Genomic DNA, 25,975 nt, shown 5'->3' with positions numbered 1-25,975 from the left:
GACCAAGAAAAGGAAGATGATCAAGAAACATACTTATAAGGTTAATAGTGTTTTACTCCCTGTAATATAGGTTATTTTTTGTTTTACCCCCTGTAATTTTTTATTTTGGATTTCGTCCTTGTAATTTGAAGATTTTTGGTTTTGGACCTTCATGAATGTTAGCTGTACAAAATCGAAGATATGATAGGGGGTAAACCGAAATTTGCTAAAATTAAAAGTGGGGAAAACCGAAATATGCTCAAATTACAAGGGGGTAAACCTAAATTTGCTCAAATTACAGGAAGTGAAATTTTCCATGAAGGTCCAAAACCAAAAAATCTTCAAATTACAAGGATAAAATTCAAAAAAAATATTTTACAGAGGTGAAAACCGAAAATAACCTAAATTACAGGGGGTAAAACACTATTAACCTACTTATAAATATATGTCAATTCTACGATGCACAAGTGTATTACATTATGTTAAAATTAATTTCTACCGTTGAAATAAAAAACCATATCATTAAATTAAATAAAATATAATGTGACTTGTTGATTCAATGACTAAAATTGCGCTTGTATATGGTGCAAAACAATTTTATTTATACACATGAGACAAAGTATGTCTATATATATATATATAGGCACATAATTGTAGCTTTATATTAGAGGCTCATGCCCTCTTTATTTTCCTTTTCATCTTGTTTTCATTATGAAAGGAGCTGTCAAAGTTAAAACCGTTCATTAATTGATACTTAACTTATACTGCAACAAATCCATTAATATCAATATTAATATTAAGAATTGAACAGGAATTTGAGTCCTATTATGGTAACACCATTGCACTGGTCACTCTCATGTAGAGAACTTGCCACTGTCTTGTGCGGTTGAAGAAAACAAAAAACATAGATATAGTGATGTTCAAGAGTTACCGGATGTGGAGGTAACCGGTTATATATGCTGCTCTGGACAATTTGTCATGTTCGGTTAGAACAAGGAAACTATGAAAGAGTTGTTTACATTTGCCAGCCTTTGTCTTTAGGGTAGCTTTTTGGAACACCACTCAATCAACCACATTAGACACCATCAAATCAATGGTGGTCCTATTATTCATTCATTTTCAATCTTTAAAGTAAAAGTTTAGGTGCAAATTGTTTGTCACAAAGCGAGACAGAGACTACCAACATGCTATGATAAGGGATAATGAGAAAGTTTTCTATTTTATTTTTCTAAAACAAAACTGGATTGATTCAACAATTAAATCAGCTGCAATAAATGGAATTATAAAAGGGGAACGTTACTCGGTTTAAACGGTAGTACTAATGAAAGATAAAACAAATATAAGTAAATGATGAACAATTCTTGATTGCGAACGAGGTTGTTGGCGAAGCTAAGAAGAAAAAGAGAGATCAATTGATTATGTTGAAAGTTGATTTTGAAAAATGTTTTTGATTTTGTTGTTTGGTCTTATCTTGATTATCCTATAAGAATGATGATAATAATAAGTAAAAATGATGAGCAATTCTTGACTCATCATTGACGAAGCTGAGAAGAAGAAAAAGAGAGTTGGTTACGATGAAAGTTGTTTTTAAAAAGGTTCATGATTTTGTTGATTGGATTTATCTTGATTCTACGATGAGAATGATGAATTTTCCATCTAAATGGAGGTATTGAATGTCCGAATGTTTAAGTACAATCACACCATATGTTTGTGTATATGGAAGCCCAGTCGACAAGTTCTTGATAGTTTGTGGGTCAAGACAACGACAACCTCTTTCCCGTTTTCTATTTCTTATACAAGCTGAAAAGTTCAACTCTTTAGTTTTGAAGGAGATCATGTTGGAAAAGTTTTGCGAGTTTCAAGTGGACACCGACAAACCTTTGAGAGACACTCACCTTTAGTTTTCTGATGATAAGTTGATCATGGGTAAAAAGAGTTGGTGCAACCATACCAAAAAGGTCACACTTTTTACTTTTTGAGTTGCTTTCTGGCTGAAGGTAAATTTTCACAAAAATTTACTTGTTGGTGTTAATGTCGAGTCATCTTGGTTATATGAGATGGTCTGTGTTGAACAACAAAGTGGGGTCTTTACCTTTCAAATATTTGGGGTTGTTAATTGGTGACCGTAAATTACCATTTTGCAACCTTGCGGTTGATTGAATCGGAGAAAGATTGTCTTCTTCGAAATGTAAAAACATTTTGATAAGTGGTCGTCTAATCTCCTGTAAGTCGTTTTAATCTCACTGTAGATATTCTTCCTCTCCTTTTTCAAAGCTATTTCAGGTACCGTTCTTAATCTTAAAATTGAGTATCTTTTTAAATATTTTTTTGTGGGGTGAAAGTGAAGAGGCCCATAAAATCCATTAGGTCTATTATGACAAAATGTGTTTACCTAAAGAGAAAAGAGGTTTATGCTTAAAGGAATTAAAAAAAGGGAATTACTTTTCCCACCTTATGGCCTTCTCCCGCGCCCTGTAAAATTTCAAAAAATGCCCTAGTGCATTCCGAATTTTAAAATCCGGATTCATGTTTACTATTTCAGATTTTATAATCCGGACAATTCTTATGTATAATTAGCCATCAGACTCTCTCACATTTCAGCAGTTTTGAGTTTTGCTTTAAAAAAAAAAAAAAACTAAGTAAAAAATGCTAAAAACTTGTCAAATAAAATCATAAAAATAACACAAAAAAATTCTAAAAATCAAATAAAACTAATGCAAATTTTTTCGGATTTTTTTGAGAATATGAAAAATAAAAAAATGGTCCTAAACGATAGAATTTTGGATTTTAAGGGGCAAAGTCCCGTAAGAAGTCTCTTCTTTGGGAGTCACGGTCCTTGAATTTTTTCTGATTTTCTGGGAAAGTTTCGGAGCAATCCGATTAAGTAGTCTGAAAACCCGATTTTTGACTAAGAACAGGTAACAATGACCCAAAACAGAAGGATGAGAGTTAGGAAGATTATTATTGTCCCTAAAATGACTATCCATGTTACAAACATGTTTAGAATTTGTGCTGATACAGTTCGGATTATATAATCCGAACTGTTTTACCTTGAAAAAAGATGTTTAGAGGGTTTTCGGATTATGTAATCCGGAAACATCATGTAACGCCCCCTATTTTATGAAGTTTTCGGATTACAAAATCCGGAAAAATCCGTTACTCATTTTTTAACTTTTTAACAAAAGAAAACACCATTCCGGATTATAAAATCCGAAAACTCAAGGATATTTTTGAAAAAAATAGGGTGCGCGAGGAAACCCACAGGGTGGAAAAAGTAAATATCTTAAAAAAAATAGCCCTTCTAGAAAAGTGATCTTGGAGTTTAAGGTGGTAGAATGGTGGAGCTTTAGTGTCATGTTTTGGCACATAAATGAGCTTTTAAATGGCGAAGTGGTTGGGGGGAGAAGATTAGATTCTATTTGGTGGAAGGCTAGGTGATGAGGTAAGTGGTGGTAGTGGTGGTAGATGAGGTAAGTGGTGGTAGTGGTGGTAGATGGTGCTAGATATTGGCGTTGAGAGAGGTTATTAAAGGTGGAGATGAAATTTATTTGTGTGGAAGGTTGAATTGGTGGATGAATGTAAGGTTTTATTGTCTAACATTTATGAAAATTTATACTATGAAAGCTTTTTGTCCTCGATCGTGCCACAATTTACAATTCATACACTATATTGTTGATAGCTACAAGCAAAGTCGTGCCACGATTTCAACTTCAACCAACCGTGCCACAATTTTATAAGAATAAAAAACATGAAAAACAGCTGCATTAAATCACGTCACAATTTTTCCATTAACTTCATCACAAAATTTTGAGCCAATTTCAACATTTTCTCATTCATATCCCCCTTTTCATACTCTTTCTCGTCTATCCTGTCGCTTTTTCTTCACAACCAAACACCATAATGTAAGTGCTAGCTGGGGAGGCTTCATATAAATTGATTCCGTTGCACGTGCTTCTGTTCCAAATAAAATTGATGCATGAATCATGATCCATAACTTAAGAGCTGCTTCTCACTAATCCAAAAGTATCTCAATCATGTATATATAGTCAACAAATGTTTTCTTGATGCAATCAAAATGTTAACCGTTTTAAATCCCAAATAGCACGTATTCGTGAGTAAACAGATGTTGTTTGCTTCTTTAGGTAAAAAAACAAAACAAAAAAGATGTCTACTTCTAACTGAACAATTTGTTTAGGAAAATAACACCGATTAATGTTTACAATAATAACTTTAAAAAAATATCCATAAATAGAAATTAAATGGTAAGAAACTGGAAAAACATTTGATATGCAAAGATCAAGGACGAATGTAGGTTCAAACATTGGTGGCACCTGCACCCACTCACTCTTTTATTTTGTTAAGAGATGCTGGGTAATTTTATTTTATTAATTTTTCCATTAAAATTAATTTTATTAATATTATCGAACAATTTTTTGCAATTTTATATGTAAAAAGCAACACGATATTAGAGATAAGTTATTGAAGTTTGTTTGTTCACAGCGTTGAAAAAAAAAAGCAAACAATAATTTCAAAATATGAAGCCATTAGAGAAAAATAATTTAGAGATGTTTAGGTGTCTTCAATTTTTTTGATATAAAATGATATAGTTTTGTAGTCTCTAATATTTAGTAATGTTTATATCCCTTAAAAAAGTAATGATTATATCATTATTTTATCACTTTTATATGCATTGGTATATATTTTTTATAACATTAATTAGGGAAATGTTAACTCGTGTCATTGGAGCATAAATTAAGAAACTAAATGTAAAAGTTTTTTCTTGAAACTTGTGCATTCAATATCTTAAAAATTGCAAAAGTTATATTTTAATATAAAATTTATTTTTAATTTCCATTTTTAGATCCTTAATTTGTGCCCTTAGCCTTAAGGGCACAAGTTAACATGACCCAATTAATTATAGTATATTATATTGTCTCCACTAATGAAAGTTTTTGGATCTGTCCCTTGTATGGTTGAAATTCAAACTTGTAATTCACCACTTTTCATCATTAGTGTGTATGAGACGTTTGTCGCTAATCTCGTAAGAACAAAAAAAACTTTATTTTTTTTTTCAATTTCAATTTTTAATTTTTATGTTAGTTTACGGTAGTCAGGCCCGGCCATGAGGGGGTGCAAACAGCTCAACAAAGCTGGGCCTCCCTCAGTCATGGGCCTCAAATTTTTTTTAATACCCACTAGTATTACTGTCATCCAATTTTTTTTAATACCCCCAGTCATTTTCTGTCCCCTTGTTTTAGTCTTTTAGGCCTATTAGAATTAGGTCCTCTTGCTTTTGGTGTTAGGTGGGGGTTTCTCATGTATACGGTAGTCATTTTCACCTTTGGGTGTACCGCATATATACGACACCTTATATTTATCTTTTAAAAAATATAAATAGAACATTGCTCTTTTAAAAAAAATACGTTTTGATTTTATAACTGACCTCTTTTCATTCCCAGAGCCGAGCCTCCGAATTCTTAGGGACGGCCCTGATGGTAGTAGTTCCCTTTGCAAACGAAATTATTGGGGCAACCTTTATGATGAAAAGGGATTAGGCAATGCAAGGAGCTTTGCGAATGTGGGAATAACAAGCCTATATATAGCATAATTTCTTGTCCTGTCTTTTTAATGCATTGTGAGAAGGACAAGATCATGTGACTGAACAAGTATGTTGTGCCTCTTTCGGTGGCTTCTCGTGAATACTTCCATTGTCTTTAAGAGGAAAATCTATGTAAGATTATAAGATAGCTTTGACATAATGAAAAATTCAAAACCACTAGATTATTGAGGAAAAAATATGAGAGACATTTTTCAAGCCTTCAGCAAATTATGATTATTTGAAGATTTGTTCACATATATCTAGATTGAGACCTGGTTCAAATGGTGAAGCTGAATCATTTGAATATGCATGATGTTTACATACATATATGATACTCAAGACTATTATGCCCTAAACAATGAACCCATTATTTGTCTGAGCAAGGTGCTTTGTGAATGTGGCACATAATAACAAGCTTATATAGATCCTTTTTCGTCTTTTAATGCATTGTGATCATAAAGACAAGATCATGTGATGTGAAGCAGCTAGCATGTTGTGCCTCTTTCGGTGGCATCTCGTGAATACTTCCTATAAAATTGGATGGTCCAGAACATGAGATTTATCCATTTTACTACTAACTGATTATTGAGACTCAAAGAATGAGGGCCAGCTCAGAATTCTACGTTTGATTGATGGGAATTGAATGACAATTACTCGATTGGAAAGCTAAACAAATCGAGGTTGCTGGATTTGTCTTGGTGTACAGTTGAAGAGGACTATACCATGATCAGTTTCGAGGAAGATGTTCACAAATTAGAACAGTTATATGCTTTTACCATAATCAAAAGTACTTTGGAAGACTATAGGAATGTCTTTGAGAGGAAAGTCTATATAAGACTAGAAGATAACTTTGACATATTGAAGGATTCAAAGCCACTAGATTTGAGACCAGGTTAATTTCTGTGGTGCAGCTGAATCATTTGGCATGATTAAGAGCCGGCAAGTATATACATGCCACTATAAACAAGCTCATAAATTATTGTGTATAATCATGACTTATGATCAGAGTGGGTAAATATGCATATGATATGTGACATGCATATTTCCAACATAAGACCATTAATTGTCTTGGGAGCAATAAAATGTCTCACATCGTTTAAAACATAGAATATGCAATGGTTTATGTCCTTCCAACACAGCCAATTGTTAGCTGATTGATTAACACCAACTTGTAACCCATGTGGGAGCATTAAGGTGATGGAACATGGACCTGTCTTAACAGGTTGGGCTGTAGGCTCAGGTGAGGTCACTAGAAGAGTTTGGCCATGGTTATCCTGGTCACTGAACGGAGGGATCCGCATGAGGTTGGTTTCACAGTGGCTCAATAGTGCTATTCTTTCCTTTTGCCAATTGTAATTAAAAAACTGAAAAGTAAAATGATACTCCATATTTCTAGATTGAAAGGGGTTGAATGAGTGTTATTTGATGTTTTTTTTTTTTTTTTTGGCTGTTTCATTTTTTTGAAGCAGGAACTTCTGATATTGTATGTATTTTATTCAACTACTATTTACTATTTAGTTTCATTCTTCTGAAATAGACCCTTCACAGTTCACACAGACACTCACCATATCATTGCCTTGATTTTGTTCGAACCAGACAAGGGGAGGATATAAAGGGTGGAATGGTGGTTGGGGATATGATAAACTTTGATTGGTCATCGGGTGAAACAAGGTCTAAGTGATTATTCAATTTTTAGAGAACAAATGTGATATATTCCACATTTTTTAGAGGACAAAATATCAAAGAAATTATTAGTTGTTTGTTTGATATATTCCAACAATTTTGAATATTGTGATGCATGAATAATCATTGATATGAACTGAGTGACTCAATAATGCATTCTTTTTTGCCAATTGTCATTTGACATATTATTCAATTGTCAAATGAAAAGAGATTGAATTAGTGTTACTAAAAGTACCGATTTGATAATGTTTTGGTCTGTTTCATTCATTGAAGCAGGAACTTCACATATTCACTATATGCACCTTATTCAACGACAGTTTTGTTTTCGTTCTTCGAAAATGGACCCTTCACACAGGCACCTAGTGTGTTGAGATGCAGATTCTAGTATGCAGTTTCCACTTCTCATCATTTGGTGTGTATGAGTTTGCCGCTAAATGAGTTCATTTATGTTTTTGTAGGATGAATTGGGAAATGATTATGAAGAAGCTGTTAGTGTGGAGTGGGTTGATAAGAGTTTAAGCCTTACTTTCAAGTGTCCATGTGGCAAGGGATATGAGGTTCTAATATGTGCAAACAATTGTTACTACAAGTTGGTCTAGAAGAATCAAAATGTTTAATTGATTCCTTGGGGATTGATCACTTTTGTTTATATTCTGATTTAGTTTGGAAAAGTCTTCTCTGTTTTTAGTTGTAGCAGCATTTGGTTGACACTAGAACCAATTTATATTTGTACATCCCTTACATTTTTTTGTAAATAAGTTGGTATGTACTATTTCAACATTCTTTGAACTCACTCAATGAATGAAAGTATTTTTATACCATCTATCAGTATAATAATCTGTCTAAAATAGTAATACTGGATTGATTCAATGCCTTGTGAATTATGTATTACTATAGCTGTGATTCACAGCTATAGAAGAGTTATATGTTTTTACAATATTCTTACTTTGGAAGAATCTATGAAACACATATACTCATTCCGACACATATAAATTACATTGAATTATGTCATTTTTTTCAAAATATTATCGGTGTCGACGTGTCCACGTCTGTGCTACATAAAAGAATGTATATACGTCCGAGAGAAAAATCTGTGTAAGACTAAAATATTGCTTTGACAGAAAAGGCATGAGAGACATTTTTCAAGGCTTCACCAAAGTTATGATTATTGAAAGATTTGTTCACACATTGAAGCTGTCATTTGACTTGATTAAGAGTCAGTCATACATGGCACTATAAACAAGCTCATAAATCATTTTATAATTATGCATTATACTGAAAGTGGCTAAGCAATATTGCATATGACCTGTGACATGCATATTTCCAACATAAGACCACCAAGTGTCTTGGGAGCAATAAAATGTCCCACATCGGTTAGAACATAAAATATGCAATTGTTTATAAACTTCCAACACAGCCAATTGTTCGCTGAGTTGATTAACACCAACTTGTGACCCATGTGGGAGCACCAAGGTGATGGAACATGGCTGGTTTGCTTAGCGGGTTGGGCTGTAGGGTACACTATGCTGGCCTGCCCACTCCAAGTTGAGAGTTGGGCCATGGGATTTGGGCGAAGGCTCAGATCTCCTGGTCACTAGAATGGAGGGATCCGCATGAGGCTGGTTTTACAGAGCAGTGAACACTTCCTTCTCTTGACAGTGGAGGGATCACAGGCTGCAGTATTCTTGGCTTATATGGCCTGGTGAGCCTAGCACACTGAACCATCACTTTTTTGTTTTTTTGCTTTGTCCCTCTCTCTCTCTCTCATCATATTTGAGGCAAAATAAAATTTTGCTTTGTGACTTTAGTGTGCTGAGAGGTCTGTTATCTATATATATGTTCCAAGTAATTTTGTATTGCATCTCTTTAAGTTTTATAGTTTAAAATTCGGTTTGCTATTCACCATTTGCTGGTGGCTTACTGTTATCTAAATATACATGCCTATTTTCTTGTCAGAATGATCAAAAGTCTAACCAAATTCAATTATACATATAAGTTTTTTTTATCAAATTTATAGAGTTAACAATGCACATGTTTTTTTTATAAGAATACTGCACATGTTTAAACCTACTATTGACTAGGAGACAAAACATATATAAACACCCTTTTAATTGTTTCCTAAGTAAATATCAATTGCAATAAGGTATGTTACAAGGAAACTAAAAAATGAAAACCAACCGACCGTTGGTTTAAGTCCCCCCTTGGCCCCTCCTATTTTGATTGTTTTCACCTCTGCACATTCCTCACCCATATCATATCCTTTTCCAACCAAACAACTACCAAGCTTTACATTCTGAGCTTTTTCACTCATCAGCAATCTGATTTTTTTTTTTTTTAAAATAACCAAATGGTGAAAAGAGATAATTATCTCTGGTGAATCTTCCCATAGTCCCTTACTAATACAAGGTCGAATCATGCCTCTTCTTGGTATGTGCTTCTGGGTTTCCTTTTCTCATCATTGCAACAAATTCATCGTAGTTAATCCGACCATCCTGCACAAACATGCAAATTTCATCGTAAGTTTTCTGAAATAAGAATCAAATATTAAGTGCATCATGACACTAACAAAATACTTCTTATGGTCTCGATTATAAGCAAAAGAAAAACTCATTTAATGGTCTAAAATATAATCAGTCAGTCCTAGACTTACGTTATCTGCATCAACTTCTGAAATGATTTCTTTTATGTACCTACCATCATGCATGTTATACTCATGGAGAGCTTGCTCTAGTTCTTCAATGGTAATGTACCTAATTATGGAAAAGCAATGTGATTAGAAGATATAACACCAATTAGTATCCAAATGAGGGCCAAATATATATTCAACCAAGTTGATTTTATTGATTTATTTAAATTTTCTTTACCCGTTGTTATCTTTATCGAAGTATTGGAAGGCAGTATAAACATGTTCTTCTCTGTTCAATCGGTTCGTGTGCATAGTTGCTGACTTGCTGTGATGAACTCGTCGTAGTCAATGATTCCATTACCATCAGCATCTGCCTCTAATTAATTTGCAAAAGAAAAAAATTGTTTTAAGTAATCATGGTAGAGAAGCTGCCTTTTGGCAGAAGTTATTTTGCCATGCAGTACACTACAAAAATGAAGGAGAGATAACTTACAGCTTCCATTAATTGCTTAACTTGTTGTTCACTCAGTCTAGTTCCTTGTTTTACAAGCCCTTACTTGAGCTCTTCAATTGTAATGGTTCCACTGTTGTCGGTGTCCATACCCTTAAACATCTGCTTCAATCCCATGATTTCTTCCTCTGATAAGCAGCTAGCAATAACCTGTCCATATGTAAATTTTGTTAGTATACTGTTAAGTTCAATGCAATCTTAGTGGGGAAATAGTAAAATGAATTACACCTAAAATTTGATTATAAGCAAAATAGCACCACCTACTTTAGAGCAACTTTCTTGAATCGGTTCATTGCTCTAAACTGTTCCTATTGAGCACTGCATTGTCAAGAGGTGTATCTGGTGCTTCTCCGTCTTCCTTGATCCACGGATGATCTATTTTTCACAAAAGAAGTGCTACGTTAGAATTTCCATTACACCAATTGACGGGGTGAAGTCAAATTAATTTGTAAACATAATATTTGAATTCAAGCAGTGCATATACTTACTCAGAACTTCATATGCTGAAATCCTCTGCTTGGGATCTGAATTCAACATTTTCCTTACAAGATCCTTTGCTGAAGGTGAAATGGAGGGCCAGATCACTTGAAAAGTCAACATGGCCTCTAAGGATGGCATTGAATATCCCATTTTCAGATTCTGTCAAAACCAAATCTTAGGATGGCATTGAATAGATAGTAGAAGTAGATAGATAGATAATATATATAGTCGATAAGAATATATAAAATATAAGATCATTTTTTCAACAAAAATTAGGAAATTTATAACAATTTTTTTGGCTTGCTTAATAGATTTAACAACTTTTTTATATAAGATAAGATTCCTTAAAAAAACTTTATATATAAGATATAATTTTTAAAATGTTTTAAATTAAAATAACCGAAGTTAGGTAATTTAATCCTATTAAGTGTTTGGCTCGATGAATCCTCCATAAAAAACAAAGAGGTTGAAATTGAAATTTGATTCGAATATGTTGTTGTTCAACTACCTTAATTGTTGCCAACACGCTCAACACCCTTACTTCGTTCGAAACCTAATTCCCAACTACCTTAAATGTTCCCAACATGCAGAACACCCTTCCTTCATCCCCTCTTCTCACACTCTTATGAACTCTTTATTACACTTCGCCTCTATTCAAAACATTCTTCAGGTTAAGGGATCAAAAATATAATTAGTCATTAATATCCACTCCTGACAAAAATTTCATGTCTCTCATGCTAATACAAAGTTTTTCTATTTGGTCATTTGTCGTTTTCACTATCCATGTAAATATACCTTTCATTTTTCAATTTTTGTTTTTGCAATCAATTACAAAGCTACATATAGAATATGCGCTGCTATTTTTTCTATGTTTTTAAAAGTTGTTTTTGCTCTCCCTCCCCCTCTCTCTTCTCACTCTCTATGATATTGTCAAATACTTACTATAGTTATAAATTTCTTTAACAAACAAGAAAATATTAGTTTAGTGTTTTTTTATTTTTTATTTTATACATTTTGTATTTATGCAATTAATTTTTTAATAAGATTTTGCTCCTTGGACTTGGTCCCCTAGCATTAAATTCATGCTCCCCGTAGACCAAAAAAAAAAAATCATGCTCCCCTTTGGCTTAGAGATATACAAACTTGCACAAATGTTGTGCAAGAGAAGCATGCTCCAATCAAAAATAAAGTCCCGCAAAGCATGTGTTTTGTGAGCTGCAACAGAGGGGTGACTATTATGATACTGAGCAATGTTAAACTCCTTTCCTTTGTAAACTGGCAGCTATGTCCCAGCAACACACAAATTGCCCCGACACACTTAGCTCTACCGCTCTATGTTTGAATCTCTAGATTCTCTATTATGCAACAGTAATCCATAAAATAGATTTTTCTATCACTATCTTTTACAAGATTTTATAGATTAGTATTGCAAAATGGAGAATCTGAAGATTCAAACATGGAGTGGTAGATCCAAGTACGTCGGGGCAATTTTGTGTGTTATTAGAACATTAGCCACAAAGGAAAGGAGTTTTACATTGGTTAAGTGACATGTCCTTTTTATGAAGGTTCTTGTATCACATGGATTTGACATACGATTGTACATGATTTTTTCTATGGTAAGTGCACTGACTTGCAAATAAACCTCGACGATAAGGTTAAGCTTTTCTGTCTCTCTTTTGTGGGATAAATACATGGCTATTCATAATTTTTTTAATTTTATGAATACAGAATTTTCATATTGAGTTCCTTAAAATGGGTCATAAGTACGCATATTAGCATTTTTCTAAAAAATGGGTCATAAGTACGCATATTAGCATTTTTCTAAATTAAAATTAAAGAAAAAAGATTAGAACAATAATCAAATACTCCATAAGAAGTTTGAATTAAAAATCATTTTTACTCCATAAGAGTAAAGTGGGCTGAACCTAACCAATTCCCAAAAAGAATAAATTGTAGTTTGAGCCTGTTGAATAAAACAAACAAAAAAGGGGAAATTTTATTGACATCCTTTGACAAACACTCCTCTAATTTTGATAAAAAAAAAACACTTATCTCCCTTCTTTATCAAAATTGAGACCTTGAATAAGAGTATATATTAAAATGTCAACGGCACTACCGGGTCAACTCAAATGGGTTAGAATATTAGGCATATACTATTCACTTATAAACTAAGCAGAGGTGGTCCATTGCATTCTTAGAAAAAAAAAAAGTTGGTTGCCTAAAGCTATATTAATTGAGGCAAATTATAGCAGGATTCCTATAATCATCAACAATTTTTATTACATAATAGGCACTCAGGCAGGGAGATGCTTGCAACAACAATATTATCTCTGCTAATATACTTGTATGAAAATTCTATTTTTTCTCATTTTGTCTTTGGTCTTTAATTATCAACTTTGTATCCATTAATTTCTAGGCTTCAACATTGCAATTTAAGCACCAAAATATGCCTTTCTTAGAAATCAAAATAAAACAAAAGATAGTAAAATAGTATTAAAATCACACCAACATTACAAGGTTTTTTTTCGATCCACACCAAGATTACTAGGTTATTAAGAAAAATAAAGGAATCAAAATAGATATAAAATCAAGCTATCACAAATCCACAGTTAAAAAAACGACTTTATTTTTTTTTTTTGCAGAATTTTTCATTTTTTTATGATCTATTAGGGGTATTCCAAAATTTTTTGTTTTATAGGGGTAAATCAAAAAAAATATTTTACAGGAGAAAACAAAAAATAACTTATATTACAGGGGTAAAACACCATTAACCCTAAATGTAAATATTAAGAATGTATTGGAACTTTAGTTGGGAATTGGGAATTGATGGGAAATTGAAAAGGAAACATCAAGTCTAAAAACTTTAAAATAGAGTGTGCGAATTAAAATATAACAGACGTCCACGCACCATTAGTGTTTGTACAGTACTCCCTCCGTTTTTAAATATAAGCAAAATTGATTTTTTTGGTTCATTCAATTAATGATGTATGTGGTCTATAATATGAACCACATACATCATTAATTGAATGAACCTAAAAAATCAATTTTGCTTATATTTTGATACGAGGGAGTAGAGGTGAGACTTCAATGATGTGCTCTTGGGATGCTCAATTCCCAATTCTCGTGAACGGGAGTGATTACACACAAAATTAACTACTACACGCATGATGATTTTCGAATTACCTTGTATTAAAGAAGGTGGTTGAGTAAGCAGCTTAGCTTCCCTCCAATCAAGAAGTAAAGACTTCACACGAGCTAACACGAAGGGCTGCACATCTGTTACATCATTCCAAACATTGTTATTTCTTTGCTTCCAAATGCTCCACAAAATGCAACAAAACTCAGCTGCATCTTCCGCACACAACATCTGTAAAGACCGGAAAATTATTTCTGCACTACTTGGTTTCTGAGATAGAATATTGCAGATTTTAGAGTAAGATTCCCACATATTCGAGACATTGCAACTACTCGGACAGCGGAAGAAAAGATTCAAATTGTCCTCCTCTTTCACATCACATAAAAAAACACAGTTTGGTGCACAATTTACACCCTTGTCTTCAATGAGAATTGTTGTTCCCACATATAGTATGGCTGTGCCACACGAGTAAAATACCAAAATGCCCTTCGGCAGTTAAGCGGCAGCATACTACCGAGGATTTCCTCGGCAGTGATATGTTTCATCAGATGAAACAGCCACCTGCTCCCCCTACACTCTATTTTCTTCATCAACTTCATTTTTCATCTCCATTCTAATCCAAAAATTCATTTTTTTTCCATCAATCCTTGATCCAAAATCATTCAAGCATCAAGCATAGGAGGTATCAACACACATTTGACGTAAAAAAACAGGTATTGTGCATTTTAGTTGATTGATTTTTGTATTATTTTATGGGTATCTACGTGAGTTACGTAGAACCCTGTCATGGGAATCCTCGGCAGTTAACTGCCGAGGGAAACTTCGGTAGTATAGTGCCGAGGAAAACCTCGGTAGCAAGGTGTCGAGGAACTCTTGTGAAAAATTTTCACAACGAAAAAATGGCAGCTACTGCCAAATTTTCAAAAAAATTTTCTTTTGTTTTTTTTTTTCTTTTTTTGTTTTAATTCATCATGGCATTGATGTTTATACATTATGTAGTTGTTAATTCATATTTATATGTTTTATAATTATAGTAATGGTAGAGAATGCGAAAGATGTTTCGGGAGAGACAAAACAAAATTTTGTCGAAAATTCCGGAGATGTCAAACCGCCTAATGTTGAAGCGAAAACAAACATAGATGGAGCTTCCATCCATGTTGAAGCTTCAAAGTATGTTGGCGGCTCCGGTGTACTCCCACTTCAACCCCACGAGGTCGACACGGCTAAGTTTTTTTCAGACGACGTTAAGTCGAAAAATAGAGATGAATTGCTTGAGTGGGTGCGTCGACAAGCAAATAAGGCGGGATTTACAATTGTCACACAAAGATCAAGCTTGATCAATCCAATGTTCCGGCTAGTGTGTGAAAGGAGTGGAAGTCACATAGTTCCGAAAAAAAAACCGAAGCATGCGGGAACGGGGTCAAGAAAATGCGGTTGCTTATTCATGATTAGTGGATATCAAAGTAAGCAAACAAAAGAATGGAGATTGAACATTCTTAATGGAGTTCACAACCATCCCATGGAGCCGGCTTTAGAAGGACACATTCTTGCCGGTAGATTAAAGGAGGACGACAAGAAGATTGTACGTGACTTGACAAAAAACAAGATGCTTCCAAGAAATATTTTGATACATTTGAAGAACCAAAGACCACATTGCATGACAAATGTGAAGCAAGTGTACAATGAACGTCAACAAATATGGAAGGCAAATAGGGGTGACAAGAAGCCGTTGCAATATCTAATCTCGAAGTTGGAGGAGCACAAGTATACTTATTACTCAAGAACACAACTTGAAAGTAATACTATTGAAGATATTTTTTGGGCTCATCCAACATCCATTAAGTTGTTTAACAATTTTCCAACGGTTTTGGTTATGGACTCGACGTACAAAACCAACATATATAGGATGCCAATGTTTGAGGTAGTTGGGGTGACTTCAACCGATTTGACATATTCGGTTGGGTTTGGATTTATGACACATGAGAAAGAAGAAAACTTTGTTTGGGTTTTAAAGATGTTGCGTAAACTTCTTTCGTCAAAGATGAATATGCCTAAGGTGATTGTTACCGATAGGGATATGTCTTTGATGAAAGCGGTTGCACATGTTTTTCCGGAAAGTTATGCAATGAATTGTTATTTTCATGTGCAAGCTAATGTTAAACAAAGGTGTGTCTTGGATTGTAAATATCCTTTGGGCTTTAAAAAGGATGGGAAAGAGGTGAGCAATCGCGATGTGGTGAAGAAGATAATGAAGGCATGAAAAGCTATGGTTGAATCGCCCACTCAACAGTTATATGCAAATGCATTAGTGGAGTTCAAAGATTCATGTAGTGATTTCCCAATTTTTGTAGATTATGTCATGACCACCTTGAATGAAGTGAAGGACAAAATTGTGAGGGCATGGACAGACCATGTGTTGCATCTTGGTTGTAGGACCACAAACAGAGTCGAATCGGCCCATGCTTTGTTGAAGAAATACTTGGACAATAGTGTGGGTGATTTGGGTACTTGTTGGGAGAAAATACATGACATGTTGTTGCTTCAGTTCACCGCTATACAAACATCCTTTGGTCACAGTGTTTGCGTGTTGGAACATAGATTCAAAGATGTCAGCTTGTACTCGGGGTTAGGTGGTCATGTGTCTAGATATGCCTTGGACAACATTGCTTTGGAAGAGACACGTTGTAGGGAAACATTGTGCATGGACAATGACATTTGTGGTTGTGTGCAAAGGACATCTTACGGGCTACCATGTGCATGCGAAATTGCTACTAAACTCCTTCAAGAGAAGCCAATTTTATTGGATGAGATATACCACCATTGGCTTAGGTTATCTATGGGTGAAGAAAGTAATGAAGTAGCTTTTTGTGTCGAGGTTGAGTTGAAGGCTATTGTAGAACGTCTAAAGAAACTCCCTTTCCAAATGAAGCTTGAGGTCAAAGAGGGTTTGCGGCAGTTGGCATTTCCTGAAACCACCTTGATGTCTCCACCACCACGAAAAGTACCAACCAAGGGAGCCAAGAAAAAAGTCGACATTGCAAGGTCTAAAGGAAAAATTACATCGACTAGTCGGATCCCTTCTTCTTGGGAGGTTGTTGATTCCCAAAATCCGGATAGCCAACCGTCACCATCACCAACAACATCATCGTATAAAAGGAAAAAAGGTGCTCGTCTTGGTAAAACATCACTTTCCCCACTTCCACCACCTACTCGGTATCCAAAGCCTAAGGCTATCCCGGTTATGCGTCCTATTGATTATATGCCACGCTTCATGCTTCCATTTATTGAAAAAGTGGTGGATGTTATCGGCGACGGACATTGCGGATTTCGGGCTATAGCCGAGTTCATGGGCTTGACCGAAAAAAATCATCTCATGATCCGTACACATCTTATTCAAGAGTTTATGGATCATAGAGATGATTATGTTGAAGTATTTGCGGGTGAGGATCGTTATAACTACATTTTAAACGGATTACATCCTCCCGCAAATACAAAAACTTGTGCACGTCTTGTTGATAAGTGGTTGACTTTTCCGGACATGGGACACCTTGTTGCTAATTATTACAAAATGTGTGTGGTGGTGTTGACAAATCTTGAAGTTGGAAAGTCGGAATCGTTTTTTCCACTAAGAGGGCCACCACCGCCGGGTAATCAAAAAACTCTCATCTTGTGCCTTGGGGCAATTCCAAATCATTTTGTGCTTATTTCCTTGAAGAATGGTTGTCCACTACCTCCATCATCTACGGAGTGGCACAATCACAAGAAAGAAGATGCGGTGACTTGGGAAGATGAGTATTTGGATCAACATGAGTTGTTCCGAAACCTCATGGCTATTGAAAGTGGAAACAAACCGTCCAAACCACAAAAGGAGTCAAACAAAGCGGCGCCTATTTTGTTGGACACTCCCGAAAGACCAAAGCCAAAATTTGAAGTTATTGCGGAAGATGAGGAAGATTCTATGTCACTTGATCTTCTCCAATCACTTGGTCTTTAATGAGTGATTTTTTTGTCGGTGTTAGTTCATTTTTTTGGTAGAAATTACACCGATGTATTTTTTGGGGTCGAAATTGTAACGCCAATTTTTTGGTGGCCAATATATAACTAACATTATGTAATTTATATATATATATATATATATATATATATATATATATATATATATATGATAATATGACTTTTATGTGGTGAAAATAATGCAATACTTATTTATAGCTTTTTAATGTTTACGCATTTCATTTATTCGTTATTACATTCCATTTAATTTTGTTCTAATATATGATTCTTTTGTTACAAAACTTTTCAAGTGAGACATGTCTGAGGTTGCACAAATTGAAGGTCGGGTTAGGTACTCCGCGTTTAAAAAGACGGTTAAGGTTATGATAACGCCGACGGACTCTCTTGAAAATTTGAAGGCACAACTTAACACTTATTTTGAGCATCTTGGTGAAAATCAATATACACGTCACTTGTTTGGTCAAATGCCTTGCATAGACCTAGGAGAAGATAGAGATGAATACGCATGGAAAACGGCAAGCTATATGCCTTTGCTTATTCGCGACGACGGCGACGTCGGATTTATGTTTCGGAATATGGTGGAAGATAATATATTATATATGTATGTTCGTTCCATATGTAATTGCGTTGAATGTAAGTAGGGATTGAATTTAATGATGTGTAATGAGTAGTTTAATTATGGACACTTTGTAATGTTTTGATGAATTTCAAACGTTTGTTTAATGTTAACCAAAATGTCGGTTTAATTTAATTACGAACAATTGTAAAAGATATTGTATTTATCTTGATTATGACCGAGTTTCAATATTGTATGAATTATTTAGCCTTTGGAAATTGTCTGGTTTAATTACAGGTAAAAACTGACCGAAAAATGGCTTGGAAATGTCTAGAATTATGCAGAACCCACTGTCTGCATAATCAGTTTTCCTCGGCAGTTAACTGCCGAAGTTTGAAGGAAACCGGCGGCAGTTAACTGCCGAGGAAAACCTCGGTAGTTAACTGCCAAGGAAATTGTTATAAGAACAACACAACATAGGAGTTTCCAAAACTCCATTGTTGCGTTTTTGAGTATCAAAGTTGCGATTTTGAATCATTTGAAGCCATTACAAGCCAATTTCAATCACAAAAACAAGTAAGTTTTTTGAATCCTATTGCATTGTTGCTTTGTGGTCGAATTGTATGTTATTTTTTGTTAAATTTCGATTATATAGGTTCGATTATGTTGATTTTATGATATTTTAGGATAGTTTAGGTTAGAATTGTTATGATAGTTTAGGTTAGTATAGGTTGAATTGATCGCCTTTTTGTTTTGAATGTAGATATGTCTTAGAATCATAATCAGGGTAACGTTCATGGTGATGAGAAGAAAAAAGAAAAATCTCCTATGACGTGGCATGGAATTGTTTGCAATGGTTCCAAAAAAAAGAATGGTTCGAAGGTGCCAGTGTACAATCACTCGAGGTTGAGGAGGAGCGGGAGGACATGTTATTTCGGTCCTCAACCAAAACAAGGTACCGCAGGGACTGTAGCGGACAAGCCGATTGATTTGTGTGACGAGGAAGAATGAATGTAATGGCTTTTAATGCCTAATTGTTTTGGATTTTTTTATGTTTTATTTTTCTGTCGCGCACATTTTGTTTGACATTATGGTATTTAGAATAAAATTGCATTTGGAATAAATAAATTTGAAAACAAAATAAGATAATTATTGTTCCATTCAAAACAAAATATATGTTATCACATTACATTGCATTACACATTAGATTCTGAAATTTTCCTTCCAACTGCAACAATCATCTTACCACTGAATGGGGCAAATTCAAACTTGCTAAGCAGCAGGACTCCAGTATTCGATCAGCATCTTGAACGCTGGTATTCAAGTGTCAAAAGAATGAGGTGCATTCCTTGACACTTGAATACCAGTGTTCGAGAGGCTTATCGAATACTGGAGTCCTGCCGATTAACAAGTTTGAATTGCCCCATCCAGGGTAAGACAATTGTTGCAGTTGGAATGTGCATTCCAACCGCAACAATTGTGTTACCTTTGAATGGGATAAATTCAAACCTGCAAAACAACAGGACTCAAGCATTTCACCCGGCATTCATGTTTTCCTTTGAAAAGAATAAATTTTTGTTAGGTGTGCTTTAGACGCTGGTATTCAAGTGCCAACGAAATGAGGTTCATTCCTTCACACCTAATACCTTCATCTAAACCAGCCTAACAAGAATTTAATCTTTTCAAAGGAAAAACATGAATGCCGAGCGAAATGCTCGAGTCATGTTGTTTGGCAGGTTTGAATTGATCTCATTCAAAGGAAGACAATTGTTGTGGTTGGAATGCACCTTACCCTAACTAATGACGGTCTTCTGGCGGAATCAAACTTTTGATGATATCTTCAGTTGATCTAACCAACTTCACCCGCATATCGATCCACTGGAACATGATGTGCTCCCAAAACATGGTCGTGACGTTTTCGTCGTTCGTTAATTCCACCCAATTGAATGATACTCTCCCCTCGTCGAGCGTTGGACGTTTATACCAAACGTGTTCCACCATCCTTGTGTCTTTGGGGTTGACTCCTTGGTTGAATTCAGTCAGTTTATCCTTGAGACCTCTTAACGTTACACCAAGGCACCGAACCTTCAACCTCTGAGGTTCTCCGCCGTTGAATTGCGCATGAACGTCGATCCATCCGGCCATTGTTTTTAATCTACACAATAAGAAACTAAAAACAATCAATCAAAAACTCATTCAAACATTTCATCGAACACTTGATGTGCACATTATACCCTAAAATTCATAAAAATAATCCTAAAATTATAAATCATATACTCTTACTAAAATAAAAAAATTAATCATATAACATAAACATCATGCATGCAAATATTTTAACAACATTAATCAACTAACATATACCCTACAAATTAATTATAACATGTAAATCTACTAACAAATAATAAATGTACTCAAAAACTAAAAAATCAAAACATTTATAACAACTAAAATGTAAGTTAATAGCATTATAATTACTTACTTGTGATTTTGTTGAAAAAAGTTGGTTGGATTTGGGTGTGTTTTTTAGAGAGTTTGAGAGAAATTTGAAGAAATTATTGAGAAATTATTGAGATAATGTATGAGAGGTGAGGAGATTCTGCCAGATTTTGTAGGGCAGAACTGCCGAGGAAATCCTCGGTAGTATGCTGCCGTCGGTTTACTCAAAACTTCGGCAGTTAACTGCCGAAGGGCATTTTGGTATTTTACTCGTGTGGCACAGCCATACTATATATGAGAACAACAATTCTCGTCTTCAATACGCATAACGTAGGTCATTTCGACACAATTTCCATATAAAATTCTTCACTTTGGGGAGCCTTAAGTTTCCAAATCAACTCCCAAGCACCTTGTGAAGAGAAAATTGTGGATCGAAAAAAGTGTTATTTGAATTATTAATATTTTTGTGTAAAAAAGACTTTATGTGTATATCTTATTCGAATAAATGGGCGGTTATTGTGAAGAGAAAATTGTGGATAGAAAAAATATATTATTTGAACTGTTAATATTTTTGGGGGAATTTTTTTTGTGTGAATGGTATGGTATAGTTGAGCAACAAGAATTTATTGTAACAAGAATAACTTAAAAATTAAAAAATTTATAACACTTTTTGGCTTGCTTAATAGATTTAACAACTTTTATATATAAACATACATAAGATTCCTTAATTTCTACCGAAAAAATATATAAGATTCCTTAAAAAAAACTGTATATATAAAAGATATAATTTTAAAATATTTTAAATTAAAATAAGCAAGTTAATAGGTGATTTAATCACGTTTGGCATTGAAACTGAAATTTCATTCTAAACCTAATTACTATATATTGTTGCTCAACTATACCATAATTGTAGCCAACATGCAACACACCCTTCATCCCTCTCTTCATACTTTTAGAACTCCTTGTTTGCACACAAAGCATACCCTTTTTCTCTCTATTTGTACAAAGATGAATTTCAAAGAGGTTAAGAAAGGAAAAAATCATTTGTTTTCACGTCAAGAAAAGCAAGAAACCTTTTACAAAGATGAATTTCAATGACGTGAAGGAATGGTTCGTATTATCAAGTATTCTTTGGAGCATGATATTCGTGCAGCTTATTGTTACTGGGACACAAATTTTGTCAAGAATAATTTTAGTTGAGGGAACTTTTATTTTTGCCCTAACATCGTATCGTGTTCTTGTTGCTGCTGTTTGTGTTGCACCTTTAGCAATATATTTTGAAAGGTAATTCACTTTTTTTTTCTTTTGAAAATATTTTGTTTGATATATATTTATTTTAATCTAACTTATTTGTTGGTTACTTAGAGGACAGCCTAAGAATTTTTCTTGCGAAGTTTTGACCAAGATATTCTTAAATGGATTCGTGGGGTAAGTCTTTTACTGTAATAAACACTCATGATTTATTTTTAATAATACCATTATAATTTGAATTTGATTTAGTGTATTTAAAACAACTTGCATCACAGGATGAGCATGGTTATGGTATTGTACTACTATGGTATTCGAGACACATCTGCCACATATGCTCTCAATTTTCTCAACTTAATTCCTATCTGCACATTCTTGACCGCCATCTTATTCAGGTATTTAAATTAAATTACCTATATAAGTAAATTAATATGTCATATTAAATAAATAAATTTCTGGATTACTATTGCAGAATGGAGAATTTGAACATTCACACATGGAATGGTAGAGCTAAGTGTGTCGGGGCAATTTTGTGTGTTGCTGGAACATTAGCTGCAAGACTATACAAAGGAAAGGAGTTTTACATTGCTCAGTATCATAGTTTCCACTCTGTTGCAGCTCACAAAACACAAATGCTTCGTGGGACTTTGTTTTTGATTGGAGCATGCTTCTCCTATTCAGCATGGTTTTTTATGCAAGTATGTATATATCTTAGCCAAGGGACCAAGTCTAAGGAACATAATATTTTATTAAAAAAATAATTGCATAGATACAAAATGTATAAAAGAAACACTAAACTAAACTAATATTTTCTTGTTTGTTAAAGAAATTTATAACTATAGTAAATTTGAGAGGCGTTAATTAGTAAGTATAGTGATTAAATGTTAATTCTCCATAACCTCTATAAATGTAGTATCATGTATTCATTGACATACTCTTTTTCAATCAATTCAACATATATATTTTTCATATGAAACCACACCTGGAAACAAATTTTTCAGTTTTGTGATGAGAAAACTGTGAATGTTTTGAATTGAAACAGGTAAAGTTGGTAGAAGTATTCCCATTGAGGTATTGGGGAATAATGTTACAATGCGTTATGGCAGCAATTCAGTCAGCAGTAATAGGCGCATGTGTAGATTCGAGTAAAGAAGCTTGGAGATTAGAGTGGAATCTACAACTTATTACTATACTCTACTCGGTAAGATCCTTTTTACTACTCAATAATGCATACATTCATATCAAAGTTGTCATAATAAACTCTCATTTTTGCAAAGCTGTAAATACATTCTCCAAATTGTAAAGTATAATTTAAAGTGATTTTTTTACTATGTTTTGTTTTTAGACTATGAGGTGACATGTTAAATTGACGTGTGAAATTGCCCGTTAATTCCACATCATTGTCAACTTTATATGAACTAATTGAATGTGTTACCTTTATGACATTGATGTGAGATCAACGTAGATGGTCCATATTAGTCCTTTTTAGTAAAGTTAACATAGATACTATTTTGACTAATATTTTAGAATTTTGGGATGTATTTGCCAATTAGCAAAAATAAGATATCATTTTGATTAATACTTACAATTTCAAGGATCAGTTTGTGAACTCACTATTCAAAGAAACTATCTTTGTGATTTGTTTTTCAAATGTACTATGAATAAGGATCATGGAAACTAATTGGATTTTATGGTGCAGGGAGCATTGTCTACTGCTGCAGTATTTTGTTTACAATCATGGGCAATGACTATCAAGGGACCTACTTACCCTTCAATGTTCAATCCACTTGCACTTGTTTTTGTTGCCTTTGCAGAAGCTATGATACTTGGTGAACCACTAACGGTTGGAACGTATGAATACTTTTCCTTCTTACCGTTAATTATAACAATTTTCATTTCTTCTCTGTATTGCTATGTTTGACTTTGTATGTCCCCTATCACAGAATCACTTGGTAATATGGTGTGACACCATGAGAATCAATTGAGTTCTATTAAATATGTGATTATGCTTTGATTTTAGGTTGAATTATATAGAAGAGTATCTCTTAAGAAATGTCAACCCTTTAAACGAATCTTTCTGTTTTGAGTGATTAGCATGCGACACTTTGTTATAGGGTATCGTGAGTGCACAAAAAATAAGCGGAAACTACTAAAATTCCCTGATTTAATTATTGTTTTATTTTATAATTATTATTATTTTAGTAAATGTTTTAAAAATTTGACCAAAGATCAAACTAGTTAGATAGTAGGGTCATAGTTTTCTTTTGAAAGAATAGTAGGGTCATAGTTCAATTGGTCCAATCACTAATGAATATATTTGCAGGTTGTTGGGCATAGTTTTGATCATAGTGGGACTGTGCAGCTTTCTATGGGGTAAAAGGAATGAGATGCCCACTTTGCCACAAACAAATGTAGAGGGTCAAGAATTACCAAGTATGGTTGGCGACCATACCGTGCCTTAATCAACAAAATAATTTGAGTGGCGATCACTCGAGTGGTTTCTGTGTGAAATTTGAGTGGTCTTAGTATCATGTTTAGAGTTGCATATTTGATGGTTCACAAAATAGATAAGCTTCCTATAAAATTGGATGTTCCAAAACATGAGATATCAACTTCATTTTTAAAAAATATTTTTGTTAATGATACGTAACATAAATTATACTTTTTTTTACTTCATTTGTGCAATCTTATATGAAATCTTTACTTATTGAGACTCTGAGATGAGTAATCAAATGCATCTTTTGAAGGACTGAAAGTGTTTATATAAATTTTTGGCCAAAGTTTCATGATGTGTTTAAGATTCAAAGACTTAGTGGCAGCTTTGAAACCACTGCCACAATCATCACATTTGTGGATCAATCTTAGAATTATAAGCTTAACTGATTGAGATTTTTGTGACATCTCTCCATTGGGTGATGGCCTAGGAGCACTTTAAATTCTTGTGATTCAGAAAGCTGCCAATTATTGAATTACAAAAGCTAAACAAATTCAGGTTGTTGGATTTGTCTTAGTGTATAGTTGAAGAGGACAATACCATGAGTTTGCAGGAAAATTTTCACAACCAGAAGATAGCTTTGACAGATTGAAGAATTCAAAGTCACTAGATAAGTAGATTATTGAAAAAGTTGGTATGAAGAGATATTTTTTAAGCCTTCACTGAAGTTATGCTACTTTAAACAAGCTCATAAATGATAAGCCAGCAAAGACTGGTCTACACATAAACTAGTTTAAGGCCAGGTTAATTTCTGTAAAGCTGAATCATTTGACATAATTAAGTATGCATATGATGTGACATGAATGTTTACAACTCAAGACCATAATATATCTGAGCAATAAAATGTCCCACATCGTTTAGAACAAAGCATATGAAACGGTTTATAAGCTTCCAACACAGGGATTTGTTTGCTGAGTTGATTAACACCAACTTGTAACCCATGTGGGAGCATCAAGGTGATGGAACATGGCTGTGTCTTAACAGGTTGGGCTGTAGGATACACTATGCTGGCCTGCCCGCTCCAAGTTGAGAGTTGGGCCATGGGATCTTGGCGAAGGCACAGATCTCCTGGTCCCTAGAATGGAGGGATCCGCATGAGGCTGGTTTCACAGAGCAGTGAACACTTCCTTCTCTTGACAGTGGAGGGATCACAGGCTGCTGTATTCTCAGCCCGTATGGCCTGGTGAGCCTAGCCCATTGAACCATCATTTTT

At 34.2% G+C, this 25,975-nt stretch overlaps 1 protein-coding gene and 1 pseudogene across 1 annotated transcript; one reads left to right on the top strand and one right to left on the bottom strand.

Moving 5' to 3' along the window:
* Positions 1–9,583: 9,583 nt before the first annotated feature.
* On the bottom strand, positions 9,584–11,028 carry LOC11420936 (calcium-dependent protein kinase 34-like; annotated as a pseudogene).
* Positions 9,638–24,939, top strand: LOC11429876 (WAT1-related protein At1g09380). The gene is made up of 5 exons (XM_039834369.1): positions 9,638–9,777; positions 22,887–22,966; positions 23,311–23,469; positions 23,968–24,119; positions 24,592–24,939. The coding sequence occupies exons 2-5, from the start codon at positions 22,901–22,903 to the stop codon at positions 24,728–24,730; spliced, it is 516 nt and encodes a 171-aa protein (XP_039690303.1). The 5' UTR covers positions 9,638–9,777; positions 22,887–22,900; the 3' UTR covers positions 24,731–24,939.
* The last annotated feature ends 1,036 nt before the right edge of the window (positions 24,940–25,975 follow it).

This window comes from Medicago truncatula, chromosome 5 (assembly GCF_003473485.1).
Source record: "Medicago truncatula cultivar Jemalong A17 chromosome 5, MtrunA17r5.0-ANR, whole genome shotgun sequence".
NCBI lineage: Eukaryota > Viridiplantae > Streptophyta > Magnoliopsida > Fabales > Fabaceae > Medicago > Medicago truncatula.
The sequence above is the reverse complement of the archived record's forward strand: the minus strand, read 5'-3'. Positions and strand labels throughout refer to the sequence as shown.